Source organism: Diabrotica virgifera, chromosome 7 (genome assembly GCF_917563875.1).
Source record: "Diabrotica virgifera virgifera chromosome 7, PGI_DIABVI_V3a".
NCBI classification, from domain to species: Eukaryota; Metazoa; Arthropoda; class Insecta; order Coleoptera; family Chrysomelidae; genus Diabrotica; species Diabrotica virgifera.
The window spans coordinates 136,142,239-136,159,017 of NC_065449.1; the positions used below are offsets into that span (position 1 = coordinate 136,142,239).

Genomic DNA, 16,779 nt, shown 5'->3' on the forward strand with positions numbered 1-16,779 from the left:
CTATGGGATTAAAAATTCAGTAATAAGGTGGCAAGCGTAAAATGGTGTGTCCTTGTGTCTTACGTAGTTCATATTGTCCATGACAATTACAGAATTGGGCGAAATATTAGGTAGAAGTTGTTCCTTAAACCATTTTTCAAACAAATGAGCGGTCATGTCTTCATGATAATCGGCAGATGATTCGTTGATGTTTTTGGCAGACAGTAACAATGCATTTCGTACAAATCCCTGTTCACTACCTGCATGCAAGATTATTATACGTTTCCCCCTTGAACATGGTGTATTTAAACTGCAGCTCTGAGAGTTATCTACCCAACCATACTTAACGACGTCATGTGTGTCAAACCAGGTATCGTCTAGATATATTATTAATCTGTTAGACTGTCGATATTCTTTGATTTTGCGTAAATATTCCTGCCTAAGTTGGACTATTCGCTGCCACTCCATTATTACCATTCTGTCATTTATTTTCTTATATCTAAACCCACAGTCTATCAAAATGTTTCGCAATGTTGCTAAACATTTGTAAGCATAACTAGGATATTCTATTAGTGCATATTGGATCATATGTAATGTAGGCACCTTGTTTTCCTTGTAGAAATTATACACAGTCTTTCGAATATTTTTATCGACATCGTCTATTTTTCTGAATTTTTGATTCGTTCGTATTCGTTTTAAACCGTGATTTATAACGTTTCCTTCCCTTATACGATAAATTGTCGATGCTGATAGTTTGGTAAGTTCACTTATTTTATTTAGAATAGTTCTATCGGAGTTTTGATCATTTTCTTTTTTCTAAGCACTCGTATATGTTGAAAACAACGTTGACACTGCACATGTAGGTCTTTGTTTTTAAACTCTAAACTGCTTTCAACACAACTCGATTCTGGGTTAATATTTTCCTCATTTTCAAATGGTCGCCAAGAGGCCATATTGCAGGCCATATTTATATTGTAAAATACTAAACAAATATCGTTGATTGAATATCCGAAGTCAATCAGCGCAAATATTTAGCTGTAACAGCACTGGTATGACTCAAGACTTCTTAAACAGCGTTTCTTATCTCTACATGACATGTAATACACACCCATCGACAGTCCGAGCGATAACAAATTTCCAAGCAGCATGTAAATTATTGATGATTTTAAATAACATCAATGTCCAATAAATATTTGATGGGATGTACTGTTCTTACGATGTCAGTTGGACCAGTATAAAAACAAAATTCGACACCGATTGTCGGCGCCGTTTGTAAAACATAGGCGGCGCAATAGAAATTAATGAGTAAACTTTTATTTTTAAATTATGGTTCAATATTTGTTAACAGTTCAATATTTGTTAACAGTTAACAGTAATAATGTTGTTAACTGTTTTTTTATGAAATTGACACCAAAGATAATTAAAAATACGTAATACAAATGAAATTTAACGTGCTTATTAATTTGAGAACTAAAGAAATAAGACTACACTTTGAATATACACATAAAATACATGAAAACGAACAATTCGTCTTCCAGTCGAATTGTCTTAATTCATGACTAATGGAGAGATCACTTTTACTACTGTATAGTATTTTTACTACAAAAGCGATATCAATAAACATGGCAATAATGAAAATTCACATTCTAATGTTTTGACAGTTCTCTTACGTCAAAAATTTTGACCTACGTAATATCGCTTTTGTAGTAAAAATACTATAAATGGGACATATTTTTGACAAGTTGAAATATATCACTATCCGTGTGTTCAGAACTTGATTCGACACTTGTTGTGTTTATAACTACCACACCAATATTGGAAAAGAAGTGAAACGGCGCAATTTACACAACAGTTATCAGACCAATAATGAGATATATACGCGGCAGAAACACGACTTGATACAGAAAGGACAGAAAGAATGCTAGAAACAGCAGAGATGAAAATATGTACTTTGAAAAATCGATGGGATATGGGAAGAGCTAGAAGTGCAGATATACGACAGATATGCAAGGTGGACAACATTAATAACTGGGTAAAAAGCAGAAGAGTATAATGGAACAACTACATGAGCCAAATGACAAAAAACAAAGTAGTAAGGACGGCGAGAGACGGTTCCCCAATAGGAAGACGATCAGTTAGGTCTGTATCCCGCGTATGAAAAAAAAGTTGATTAATAGTAAGCTGAAAATTTGTTAATAGCTTAAACGGTGTCTAGTCGGATAAACTGTGATATATGAGAACACTGTAACAGGGGCAGTTTTAATTGTGGAACAGGTTAAAAATTTGGAACGGTCAGACTTAAACTCTCCGAACAGAGATTAAACTCTTATGCAAAAATCAGACTGCTATTTATCACCTGTCATAATTCCTGTCATTTGACATATTCTACATGTTCCACTCATTAAAACGCCCATTTGGTGATAAATAGTAGGCTGATTTTTGCATGAGAGTTTAATCTCTGTTCGGAGAGTTTAAGTCTGTTCTGTCGCACAAAATACATGTGCCGTTTTCGTGGTCTGGCCGTTCCAAATTTTTAACCTGTTCCACAATTAAAACTTGCCCTGTTCCAGTGTTCCCCTATATCAAAGTTTCTCCAACTAGACACCCTTAAGCTATTAAAAAATTTTCAGCTTGCTATTAATCAACTTTTTTTTCATACGCGGGATCCAAACCTAAGTGGGAAGACCACGAAAACGATGGAATGACAACTTACTGGAGGCATATTGAAAAACAGACAGAGTCATGTCTACACAAGAAGAAGAAGGAAAAGAAGAAGAAGACATTAATATTGGTGACAAAGCAAGATAATATTTTTATTTTACTTGAACATGAGCTACACAATTTTTCCAAATGTCACTTTTGACTTGTAAGTATATATTTGTATTAAAACAGAAAATAGTGAAGAATTACAAAGAATGATGGAAGCGCTAGATAGTGAATCGACAAAGATGGGACTGAACATCGCTTACAGTAAAACAAAAGCCATGACCAATCAACAAGGAGAACCAATAATTACAGTGGCACAAACAAGAATAAAGCAAGTAAAAGAGATATTCTAGGACAAATCACTAAATTAAATCAAAAAAATCAGACCGAAGAAATAAAAAAAAATAATAAGATTGGCCTGGGCATCACTCGGAAAACAGTCTTTTATTCTAAAGAAAAAAAAATACCCCCAATACCTAAAATCAAGAGTCTTCAATCAATGTACACTCCCTCTCCTCATATATGGCTCTTAGACATGGACACATACAAAGGAAAATATGGAAAAAATAAAATATGAAACATGAAAAATTCCATTAATTACATTATCCAATCAGCGGACTGAGCAAATTGACGTCATTAAATCTCGCATAATATATGGGACATCCTGTATAAACAATACAGTTATTAAAATTTAAAATTGATCATTAAAAGTATATAATACTTACAAATGCAATTTAATGTGCTTATTCATTTTTTAAGTACTAAAGAAATGAGACAAAAAATGAATTATAAAAATAAAATAATTGTAAGTTATGACGACGACACTGTTTATATAGTGTTTATATTGCTTGCCGCCTTTGAAACATGAGAAGGTATTTTGACCAGATAACGATATGATTAGAGTCTAAGCACTTCCGAACAATTTGACCAATTACTCTTCAGTATTGTCCAATAAGATACGTTAGAAAGTAATAAGCCACACCCGCGTCCATGTGGACTAATACAAGGAGTGATCAATTTTGAAGCAAGCAAATGTTTATATGGTTTATCTTTATTTCTATGCTCTTCGTAGAATTACTGACCGGACCCCAAAAATGCTTCTGGCCCAACTGACATCGTAAGTACATTAGTACATGGATATACTTATACATCGTTAAGCATTGTAAACATAAAATAGCGGCGCGGCATTTGATGCAGTTATTAAAGAAACTTCTAAGAATCACTTTCAAGAAAAATAAATAATTATTTGATAGCTGATTCATTTTAGTCCGGGAGACAATGAAAGAGTTTTCATACACTTATAAAAAAAGTATAGCCATCCGATCTTAGAAAAAGCGTTCTTGAACGAAGAAAGGCTGTTTTCTACAGCAAAGAGTAAAATAAACTATAGCCAAGAACTTATTCTTTATAAGAATGTATTGAAAAAAATTCTTGGTTGTAATTTATTTTACTCTTGGCTCTAGAAAACAGCCTTTCTTCGTTCAAGAACGCTTTTTCTAAGATCGGTAACTACTTTTTTTATGAGTGTAGCCGGAGTGGTATCGAAGTGACTTATATTTAATAATAGTCAAAAATCGATCGATAAATCTCGGAGATATGGTTCGATATACATTGATATGGTAAAATGAAAAATTCATATTTTTGCACGTTTAACAAAATAAAAAGAGATGAGGATCATTAAAATCCATCGAGCAGTTTTCGAGATATAACAGAAAATGTAATAAACAAAAAATGAAACACTTTTTTTTTACATACCGAAAAAATGCGATGGATAACTCAATTTTTATAATACGTGCATAAGTATCATTAAAAAACATTTAAAATAAGCTTTGGGTCGATAGAACTTATCATAGAAAAAAATTTGTAATTGAACATCAACTGTCAACCATATCATGAGAATCATTTTTTAGGATTTTTCGTTGTTTTTTGGGGGTGTTGTTTAGCTGTAAGGGAAGCGGGGGTGGTTTTGGGGTATGTTGCATATGCAGATCGACAGCAATAAATTAGCAAAAAAATATGCCGCGTCGTACGATTTTCTAGCTCTTTAGGTTCGCGAGATATGGCTATCGATGATGTGACATAATATTAAGCTACATCAACCATTGTTTCTCGGTTAGGGGTGGAGCAAAAAATTTGTTTTTGTGGTAATAAATTAGCAAAAAATTAGCAAAAAAATATGAAACTATTCCAAATATGGACTTATGAAATGGATGATCTGGCTTAATAGACATCGCAAGAAGATCAAGCTCGAAAATAAAACTACAGTCGAACCCGCTTATTAGAATACCTGTTAAAGGAATATCCCGGTTTAAGGAATAGAAATTTGATGGCTCGAAATGTTTTTACTAGCCATCAATGACCGGTTATTAGAATATCCCGGTTATAGGAATACTTTTGCTTGGCACCAAGGCTATTCCAATAAGGGGGTTCGACTGTATAAGTCGACGCCGAATACCGAATTTTGGAAATTTGTACCAGAATCCAAGAAGGTACCCTAAAAAAGAATGCTTGTCGAATTATTTCCATATTAGGAACAACGTACTTGTGTGGACCATTTTATTCCAGTTTATAATTCGTGAAATCCTAACACCGATCAATATTACCTAACCAGCATCTAAAAGAATTACTGAGAAGTCACATATTAATCACCAAATTCTAAAGAATTATCAAAAGAAGGAAAACAAAAATGTAATTAAGTTTAAATATTTCGTAATTGTATTTCGGTTTTCAGTAAGTAAAAGTTCTGTTAAAAAAATTGGAAATACCTTCTATACATAGTATTGTGTTTGCATTTTATCAATCAAAAGCAAAATAAAAATTAAATTAAATTTTTTTTAAATAACGCGGGCACATAAATTTGATACACCCTGTATATTGAGCTGTTTTAAAATTTCTTAGAATGTAGTTTGGATGTAAGTAGATTTCTCTTTTAATGAGCTTTCCGATGAACCATTAAAGACTTTTGTGAATAATTAAAGTGAAAATAACGATGTATTTAGATTTAAAATGAAAAAAATATTGTTTAGGGTAGAGGTAATTATCAATTTCTAGAAATTGATAATTAAGAGAAAGTTGGAAATTTAATATCTTTGTGTCAACCCGAGTGAATGTTGTAGAGTTTCCACGAAAGTAATTAGGATGGTAGGAATAATTTTGAAAATGACTGTTTTGTTTGTGGAATGGAAAAGATTGTTTCTGATTCTTGGCAACTTGGAAGGGGAAAAGTGGATTGAATGATTGAGTGAGTTTGAAAAAGAAGGCATTATGTTTTTGGCATCGTTGAGGAGCGGTTCGACGTGTTAGTGGATAGATAGTTAGCAGATACCAGTGGCTGTTTGATAGTGGAGAATAGTGTTGAAAAGTGGAACGAGAGACAGATCAAATTGAGACGAAATACCTCTTTGATTCTGTATTATTGTGAGAAGGAGAGCAGAGAATTTTTGGAGTTTTGTTTGAATCGAGTACGTGTCAAAAGAGGCTCGGCTTTTTGGAGAATTGGTGCTGGTGTGCTGATAGTTTTGAAGCTGGACAACGGAGAGGGCTTTGAGGAGTAGCCTTTAACGTAGTCAACGAGGGAGAGCTGTTTTGGGTCACGAGAAGACATCAGAGTGAGTGAAGCAAAAGGTCAGTCAATTTATGTGAAAGAGATTTTTATGTTCGGAAACTAAATTTTTGAGTAAAAAGCATATGAATTAAAATTCCAATATTTCAAAAAGTAAATAGTAAATATAGGTAATCTTGCGAATACATAAATTTGTTTTGTTTTAGTTTGTTTTACCAAAGTCATCGGGAACAAACCGATAAATTGTTTTTTTTTTACTATAATAAATTTAAGTGGTGAAAATTTCATTCGGACATCTGTGTCCACAGGTTTTTAGATACGATAGAGTTCAGAGTATTGATTTTGATAAATAAAAGACAATTCTGTATTTTTATCTTAATATTTTACTTTATTTCTTTTCCCTATTTTATCCCGATTAGGATTAACCAAGAGATACTGAACCCACGAGAGAAGATAAGTATAACGTGAGATAATTTGGATTTTTTTTAATAGTATAAAAAGGCACCCTGAGATTTTTTATTCAATTTTTATGTATGATTTGCGACAATTAAATAATTAATCAAATAAATAATAATTAATATAAAATTAATAAGACGCGGATCATAACAACATGGCGAGCCAACGTTAGGGCATTAAAGTATCTCTGGTTGTGAATTTGAAGGGAATAGGAAACGGAAAAACAGGTGAAGGAAAATTTATTTGCCCGTCGGAAAAAGTTGATATATTAAAAATTTTGAAATATTTGTTTGACTTAATTTTTTTATCTAGGTACAATTTTACATATTTATTTTATTTTTGATTGATTTGAGATTTGAAATATTTAAAAATTTGTGGGATAAATTGATTATTTGGGGAGAGAAAAATTTTCGTCTCGACAGCATACAAGGTATTTTCGAATTTCATATTAGGCGGGGATAAATTTTAACTACATGTCGATAACAACCAGAAGCAAAAGCAAAGAAAACAAAAAACAAGAGGAACATTTGGAACAAGAAGAACTTATAGAACAAGAAGACATTTTCGAAACAACAATCATGGCATCAGAAAATCAGGAATTATCAGGAATAGATAAATTATTACAACTGATGCAACTCCAGTCACAAAAAATGGAACAGAAAATGGATGAAACACACCAAAAAATGGGTCAAAAAATGGATGAATCACAACAAAAAATGGATAAAAATCAGGAAGAAACGAAACAAGCTATGGAAGAAACATCAAAGAAAATGGATAAAATGCAAGAAAATCAACAGGAAACAAAACAAGCGATAGAAGAAAACAACAGAAATATAGAGAGTATCAAAAAGGAAATGATTAAAAAAATCGAAGAGATTGCAGAAAAGAGCGAGAAACAGGAGATAGAGATTACAGAAATCAAAATCAAAATGAAGGAGATAAACAATTGCCAGAAAAAGGAACTAGAAAAGTTAGAAACCAAATTTGAAAATGCTTTGCAAGAAGATAAGAAAGAAATAGAAGAAAGATTCCGAAATAATGAAAAACTAATTGATGATATCAGAAATCAACAACATTCCGGAGAAAGAAGGGAAACGATTATCCATAGTACAGAGGATGTGAAAATAAGATTTGGCGGGGATGTAAAAAAATTACACCCAGTAATTTTCATAAACAATTTAAAAAAGAAAATACGACACATCGGTAACTTCGAGACAGCCAAAGAAACGATAAGGAACCATCTTAAAGATGAGGCAAGTTTATGGTTCGATAGCAAAGAAGAAGAATTGGACAATTGGCATAAATTCGAACAAAAGTTCCTGAGTTTTTTCTGGGGAAAAATACAACAGCTAGAAATAAACAAGGAATTGCAAAATGGGAGGTACCATGATAAAATGGGTATTTCAGAGATAACATATATGCACTACAATTATATAATAATGCAAAACATCTACAGCAGAGGTTCTCAATCTGTGGTACATGTACCACTGGTGGTACATATCATTATTGGCGGTGGTACACAAAACACAGAAAAAATTAAAATAGTAGTACTTAGTAAGTATTGATGATACAATTTAAAAATGTAGGTGGTACCAAAAATAATAAAAATAACTGTAGGTGGTACATCACTAAAAAAGGTTGAGAACCGCTGATCTACAGTACAATTATTCATCCGAACAGCTAGTAGAACTGATAGCCAGACATTTTGAAGATACCTTAGAAGATCACATAACTCTACAAAACTACAGAGATATCGACAGTTTGTGCCAATTTTTGCAAATACGAGAAGCAAAAATGAGAGAAAGAGAAATAAGAAGATTGCAAGATAATTATAGACAACGCGAAAATCGAGACTATAGAGATAGAAGACAGAACTTTAGGAGAGATTATACAAGAAGAGAAAACGAAAATAGAGACAACGGAAGAGGAAACTATGAACAAAGAAATCGGCAATGGAACGAAGACAGATATCGAGAAAACCAGAATAGAAATAACAACCGCACAAATCAAGAAGACAGAAATGATAATAGAAGGAATGAACAGGAAAATCGTGGAAACCGATACGGGTCCGACAGACAAAGAGAAAACAGAAGAGCGGTAAACAACACGCAAATATATGAATATGAGGATGAGAGACAAAGCGACGGAAGAAGAAGCGAAGAAGAACAGCAAGCGTTTTTTCACGAAAGCGCTCACTAAAAACAAAAGAACAAACAGGAATTTTTTGTCACCCGAAGGAATTTATTAAATTAGCAGGAAATAATGATAAAGGAAGTGGATATAATTTAAAATTTGTAGATGGTTTTATAAATGAGAAACCGATTAAAATTATGATTGATACTGGTTCAGAAATTACTTTGATTAACAGGAAATTAATAGAAGAGGTTGATTTGACGAATTTAATTTACAAAATTCCTAGGGTAACTTTAGTGGGCGCAAATAAACGGACTTTGGCAACAATAAATGAAGGAATACGAATAAAGGTTCGATTGGGGAAGAAATTTTATGCACTACAATGTGTTATAATGCCAAACATGATGCATGATATGATCGTAGGAGTGGATGAATTGTCAGAAAAGCATGTGGTGATAGATTTCAAAAATAACACGATGAAAATCACAGATGGAAAAGAAGAAGAACCTAACATTCTGGAAATGGACAAGGAACATGAGAAACGGAAAAAGGATAATGCAGACAAAAAACAAACGGTGGAAATGAATTTGGCAATGAAGCAGGGACAGAGAAGAAAGAGGAGAAAGCAACAGAAGATAAATAAAAACAATGAAGCCTGGGATTCCTCGAAAAAGGAAATGAGCCCAGAAGAAGAAAAAGAAGAAAAAAGAGTGACAAAGGAAATTGACGATTGGAATTCCTCGAAAAAAGAGATGAGTCCAGAAGAAGAAAAAGAAGAAAGAAAATTGATAAAAGAAAATGAAAATTGGGATTCCTCGGAAAAAGAGATGAGCCCAGAAGAAGAAAAAGAAGAAAGAAGATGGATAAAAGAAAATGAAGATTGGGATTCCTCGAAAAAAGAGATGAGCCCAGAAGAAGAAAAAGAAGAAAAAAGATTGACACAGGAAAATGAAGCTTGGGATTCCTCAAAAGATGAGATGAGCCCAGAAGAAGAAGAGATCAGAATAGAAAAAGATGGCGTAAAAGATACAATTGAGACTGCGGTATTTAAAGAGGAAGTATGCAAAATGGAGAAGACAGAATACACAATAAACATGTGTAGAGAATTGAGGGAATGTGAAAATTTTATAAATGAAGAAAACAGAGTAGCCAAAAAGTATGAAAATTCATTTGAGACTAAAGACTTGGGAAATTTTCGATCGAAAACTTACCCTATCCCATCTAAGTACAGACACTGGGAAAAAGAAAGCAATTGTTTTTCAGGTGGGACTCAATATTTTGACACAATAGAAAAGTGTTGTTGTCGAGAGAAAATCATATTTTTGTTGCACTTACTAATATTGATTTTATCTCAAAACAAGGCGGGGATGTTATTGTGTTTGCATTTTATCAATCAAAAGCAAAATAAAAATTAAATTAAATTTTTTTTAAATAACGCGGGCACATAAATTTGATACACCCTGTATATTGAGCTGTTTTAAAATTTCTTAGAATGTAGTTTGGATGTAAGTAGATTTCTCTTTTAATGAGCTTTCCGATGAACCATTAAAGACTTTTGTGAATAATTAAAGTGAAAATAACGCTGTATTTAGATTTAAAATGAAAAAAATATTGTTTAGGGTAGAGGTAATTATCAATTTCTAGAAATTGATAATTAAGAGAAAGTTGGAAATTTAATATCTTTGTGTCAACCCGAGTGAATGTTGTAGAGTTTCCACGAAAGTAATTAGGATGGTAGAAATAATTTTGAAAATGACTGTTTTGTTTGTGGAATGGAAAAGATTGTTTCTGATTCTTGGCAACTTGGAAGGGGAAAAGTGGATTGAATGATTGAGTGAGTTTGAAAAAGAAGGCATTATGTTTTTGGCATCGTTGAGGAGCGGTTCGACGTGTTAGTGGATAGATAGTTAGCAGATACCAGTGGCTGTTTGATAGTGGTGAATAGTGTTGAAAAGTGGAACGAGAGACAGATCAAATTGAGACGAAATATCTCTTTGATTCTGTATTATTGTGAGAAGGAGAGCAGATAATTTTTGGAGTTTTGTTTGAATCGAGTACGTGTCAAAAGAGGCTCGGCTTGTTGGAGAATTGGTGCTGGTGTGCTGATAGTTTTGAAGCTGGACAACGGAGAGGGCTTTGAGGAGTAGCCTTTAACGTAGTCAACGAGGGAGAGCTGTTTTGGGTCACGAGAAGACATCAGAGTGAGTGAAGCAAAAGGTCAGTCAATTTATGTGAAAGAGATTTTTATGTTCGGAAACTAAATTTTTGAGTAAAAAGCATATGAATTAAAATTCCAATATTTCAAAAAGTAAATAGTAAATATAGGTAATCTTGCGAATACATAAATTTGTTTTGTTTTAGTTTGTTTTACCAAAGTCATCGGGAACAAACCGATAAATTGTTTTTTTTTAACTATAATAAATTTAAGTGGTGAAAATTTCATTCGGACATCTGTGTCCACAGGTTTTTAGATACGATAGAGTTCAGAGTATTGATTTTGATAAATAAAAAACAATTCTGTATTTTTATCTTAATATTTTACTTTATTTCTTTTCCCTATTTTATCCCGATTAGGATTAACCAAGAGATACTGAACCCACGAGAGAAGATAAGTATAACGTGAGATAATTTGGATTTTTTTAATAGTATAAAAAGGCACCCTGAGATTTTTTATTCAATTTTTATGTATGATTTGCGACAATTAAATAATTAATCAAATAAATAATAATTAATATAAAATTAATAAGACGCGGATCATAACAATAGATACTTTTTGAATAAGTATTTTATTGCGGCTCGCGAAAAACTTCAACTTGTGAAAAGTGGCTCGGACTATTAAGAAGCTTGGCCACCCCTGTTATATATCTTCGAGGTACTACATAATTTTTAAAAAAATATATATTTGGAACAGAAGGTTGAATCAGTGAATACTGAGATTTGGATTGGTCATATGGTCCTACATTAGGGTAGCATTTTCTTTCGTCAATTTTTTGAAATTTTGTTTTGAAATCACCCATGATCACTGTTATGTCTCTAGATGCTGTTAGATGTAATGTTTTTTATGTTCGCTATAAGTGTTTTCTATTTCTTCTTCATTTTTGTCAGCAGTTGGCGCATAAATCTGGATTAGGTTAATTTTTCCATGGGTTGTCAATAAATGCATCATTATAATTCTTTCAGACATCGGAACGAAGCCTGTTACTGATCTCGTTACTTTTTCACTGAGCATCAGAGCAACTCCATATCTGTGTTAGGTGTCGCTGCTTACAGAGTAATAGATTCGTCCATTGTCTGTATTGAGTTCGCCAAAGCTGACCCATCTTGTATCGCTTATTCCTAATGTATCGATATCTAGTCGCATCATCTCTTGCTGTATCTCAGTCGCAGTCTCCCAGGTTCATACATACTTCTTACATTCCATGTATAGATTTTGTAGGTGGATTTGTATATATCTAGTGAACAGGGATTTCGCTGACTTACGGCCTGGGAAGTACTGTCGTTATTAATCTTACAGCACTATTAATTCTTTGCTTTTCCGTGTTTAAGTTCTTCAGAACCGGTATGATCTGTTTTATTCTCGTTCGTATCATAAAGTGGCCAGTCAATTAAATACATGGTGGATCTGGTTGATTTATTTTCCAATTAGAGGTTTCCATCTGCCTGTATGTCTTTGTGTTGAAAGTAAGTGCTCTAACAATCAGACAATTTTATTTAGCGAAGTCTACTAACAAGGGGCCATTATTATTTATTCTCTGGTCATCACCTTTCTCCTTGCTTTTATCTCTACGCGGGGTTGGTTTCCCTAACTACATTTCTACATAAGTATCTATCTTGGGTCATACCAATATAAATCCCCTTTGCTGACATGTGTGTCTTAGCATCTTCCTCCAGGTCTTCTTTGGTCTTCCTTAATACTCCTTCCAGGAACTCGCAGATCAGCAATTTTTCGTATTGGTTGATTGACTATGCTTGAATCATCTTAACGTATCCTCTCATTGTTTCATCAATTGGTGCAACTCCTAGACTTCCTCCAATATACTTCTTCTTATGGTGCCTATCCGTTACGGATGTTGGACACTAACATGGCTATTCTGACTTTGTTGACTGCTGCCCTAAAAAGTCCGGTAGTGGTTAAGTTAAACCATTTTCGCAGGTTATGCAGCCAGGATATTCTTCTTCGTCCTGTACCTCTTTTCCCATGCACTTTACCTTGAAGTATGGTCCGAAGTAGGTCATATCGTTGTTCGTTGCGCATTATATGTCCCAGGTATTCCAGTTTGCGACGTTTTATGGTTACGACTAGTTCGCGCTCTTTACCCATTCTATGTAGAACTTCTTCGTTGGTAACTCTGTCTATCCAGGAAATCCTCAACATGCGTCTATAGCACCACATCTCAAATGCTTCGACTCTCTTCAGTGATGCTTCAGTTAAGGTCCATGACTCCACGCCATATAAAAGAACGGAGAATACGTAGCATTTTAGTAAACGAACTTTTATTTCCAATTTTATATCGTGGCTTTTAAAGATTTTTTCATTTTGACGAAAGTTGATCTTGCCTTCTCGATCCTTATCTTAACCCATTAACGCCCAATTTTTTTTTTATTTAAAAATCTTTACTTTTAGGATTAATTTGATGAAAATGTTAATAATTTAATCCAAAAAATCAAGTTTTTCGGTTTCAGGTCTTTTTTTAAAAAAATTATATGGTGTTACCATATGGTAACGCTGGGCGCTTAAGGAATTTTTAGGATCTTTGAAAACAAATTTTTTAATTTTTTTTTTAATAATTATTTGAGAATATTTTCATCCTCTGGTGTGGTATCCTATAAAACAATTAACACACACACCAACGTTGCATTTTTTACACATTGTTCGTCCAGATATTGTACATTTGTCACCAGCACATCGCCTTCTACTGCTTGATGTAACAAATGGTAGAAGCGATCCAAACGAAGATCTGGCAAGTTCTGTCTATGTAGACTAGGTCTTCCTGTATATAAGGGACGACTTCCATATCTTGCGAGAACTTGAGCCAATTCTCTCCTAAACGATAGCAAGGATATATTTTTTTATATAAATGCCATGAACTATGGACTGTAACATCCAACAACCATGTTACAATTTGCCAGTACCATTTTTTACTGCAAATTGCTACTACTCGGTAGGTTGAAACACCTTGATCCATCCAGTCGGTACCCACCATATTTTGTTGTATTCAGCAATATAGTAAGGCCGACTTACTTGAATGTGGCCTTTTTCTTCATGAGAAAATCTTTTTACCATGCCCAATGCTGAACCACCACAACTCGTAGATGCTATTATAACAACAGAGTTATCTTTCCATCGCACCAGTAACACTATCGCTTCTGCTAACAAAAATCCACGACTGAAAAAAAAAATAAGATTATGACTCCGTAAGCGCCCACCGCAACCATATGGTAACGGCGTACTTTGACTATTCCTACCGAATTCGCTACATTTAATTGTTGATAAAATACAACAATTTATAATAAGTTGGGGTATAATAAACTTAGTTTTTTTTTAATATGCAAATATAGTTACTAGAAGACTATCAAAAATTGCTTGCGCAAAACGGACGTCCATCTTTTTCTATAAATTTAAACCATACTGTCATATTATTATCTCTCGACGGTTGATAAAAGGCTAAAATACGAATCCGTTACGTTTTATGGGTGCCTGAAGTGTTCCTAGAAACGATAGTTCTCAAAATATGTGGCTGACTAATTCCATAGGCATACCGCAGAATTTTTAAAAATCATGTGTTTTACGTTACCATATGGTAACGCTGGGCGCTAATGGGTTAATTTTCGTCGATTGGTTCCAGTGTTCATTTAAGTTTGCACCCAAATAACAAAAGTTGGTGATTTGTGTTATAGGTTGTTGGTTAACTAGTAATTGATCAGGTGGTATCCTATTTTTGCTTATAACCATGTATTTGGTTTTTTTGAGGTTAAAATCAAGCCCAAACCTGCTACTTACTTCTGCCACCCTGGAAACAAGTGTCTGCAGACCTTCAAGACTGTCTGCAAAAATGACAGTATCATCAGCGTATCTTATGTTGTTCAATCGTTCTCCGTTTATAAGTGTTACCTCGTCTATGTCCGTTAGCGCTAGGTTCATAATGTCTTCTGAATATGTATTAAACAATAATGGGGACAATATACATCCCTGTCGCACACCTCTTTTTATCTTTATGTCGTCTGTTAACTGATCCCCTACTCTAACAGCTGCAGTTTGTTCGTAATAGATATTGTTTATTATACGGCGATCTCTACTGTCTAGACCAGGGGTGGGCAAAAGCCGGCCCGCGGGCCGGATCCGGCCCTTTTGCTTACTTTATCCGGCTCGTTTAGAAATCCCGCAAGCCATTTTTTTAAGAGCGTACGCGCAAAATTTCGGGCAAATGCTTTTTAAATGCATTCATTATTTTTCGAATCCTGAGAGTATTTTTGAAAAATTTAAAAGCAGAATGAAATATTACATTATTACAGAGAGCCGAAAAGTCCCTGAAAACTTCTATAATGTTTATTTTAATAAGTCACAGGGGTGAAAAAAAAAAAGAGAAACTTAAGTGTGATTTTTAATTTCAAATATCTCATTCAAAAAAAACTTTTTGTTTATTCTAAGGGACTTTCGGCCCTTGGTAATAATGTAATCTTTCATTCTGCGTTTAAATTTTTCAAAAATATTTTATTAGTTTTCTCAAGATTAAAAAAAATGAATGCATTTAAAAAGCATTGGTCCGAAATTTTGCGCCTACGCTCTTTATATCTTTTAGGCGATTTTGTTGAAATCAACAGTATTGGTGTTCTTAGTTTTCATATAAATAATGAATCTCTATCTTCTGCTTTTCTTAAAATTGTCTGTGTGTTTAACCCGGTCCAGATGCGAATATTTTCGGCCACGTTATTTGTCGTCTACCAGGACCCCTTTTCCTTCGAGTTTGCCCTTCATAATAAACTGCTGTAACAACTTACAACAACGTACTTATCACATCTAAGTATGTGCCCTTCCTCCTTGCTGTCTTTCTCCTTTTAATGAAGGTCAAAAGTTCTCTAGTCCTTCCCCATTCTGTGTAACACCATTTCGTTCGTAATATGATCGACACATGGTATTTTCAAAATTCGCCTAAAAAGCTACATCTCAAAAGCTTCCAGATTTTTCATTAAGTCAGAATATCTAAGTCAGAAAACTGGAATATCTAGGCCACATAATGAGAGGGGAAAAGTACTCCCCACTAAGGCTCATAATCCAAAAAAAAATCTCGAGAAGGAGAAACGTGGGACGTAGGATTTCCTGGTTGCAAAATTTAAGGGAGTGGCACGGGTGCAGTTCAATACAATTGTTCAGAGCTGCAGCCAACAAAGTTAGGATTGCTGTGATGGTAGCCAACCTCTGATAGAAGACGGTACTGCAAGAAGAAGAAGAACAATCCAATAAAGAAGAATAGAGTGGATATAACATTTTTATTATTATCCCGGTTTTTCATAGCGCTCTCCGTCTTCCGGTTCCCAGTTTCCAGCTTCGTCGGTTGTTGCATTCGCCAGGGTTGCCAGGTTGCTTTCCGACATTGCTTTCTGAATGCCCCCTAGTCAGGATTGTTTCGGCCTTCCTCTCTTCCTTCTTTCCCTTGGCGTCCATTTTAAAATTTGTTTTGGCAGCCTGTCATCGTCCATTCTTTCTACATGACCATACAAGATCAGTTGTCTCCTTTAAATTTCGTCTATGATGGTTGACTTGACATAACAATTTACCATCCGATATCAGATTTGCAGATTGAATCTTTGGTTACTCAGAAATTTCATTATCTTCAAAAAGGATGCTCTTCATTACTCTATTCTTGGTCGAATTTCTGAATTTCATTTTTTATCTGGATCCTGGTTATGGCTTAATATAATGGACCATATTAAAAATTTTGTAA

The 16,779-nt window shown here is 34.0% G+C and overlaps 1 protein-coding gene across 1 annotated transcript; it reads right to left on the bottom strand.

The window, feature by feature from the left end:
• On the bottom strand, positions 1-447 carry LOC126888619 (uncharacterized). The gene has a single exon (XM_050656975.1). It carries the CDS (start codon positions 445-447, stop codon positions 1-3), a length of 447 nt encoding a protein of 148 aa, XP_050512932.1.
• Positions 448-16,779: the final 16,332 nt, after the last annotated feature.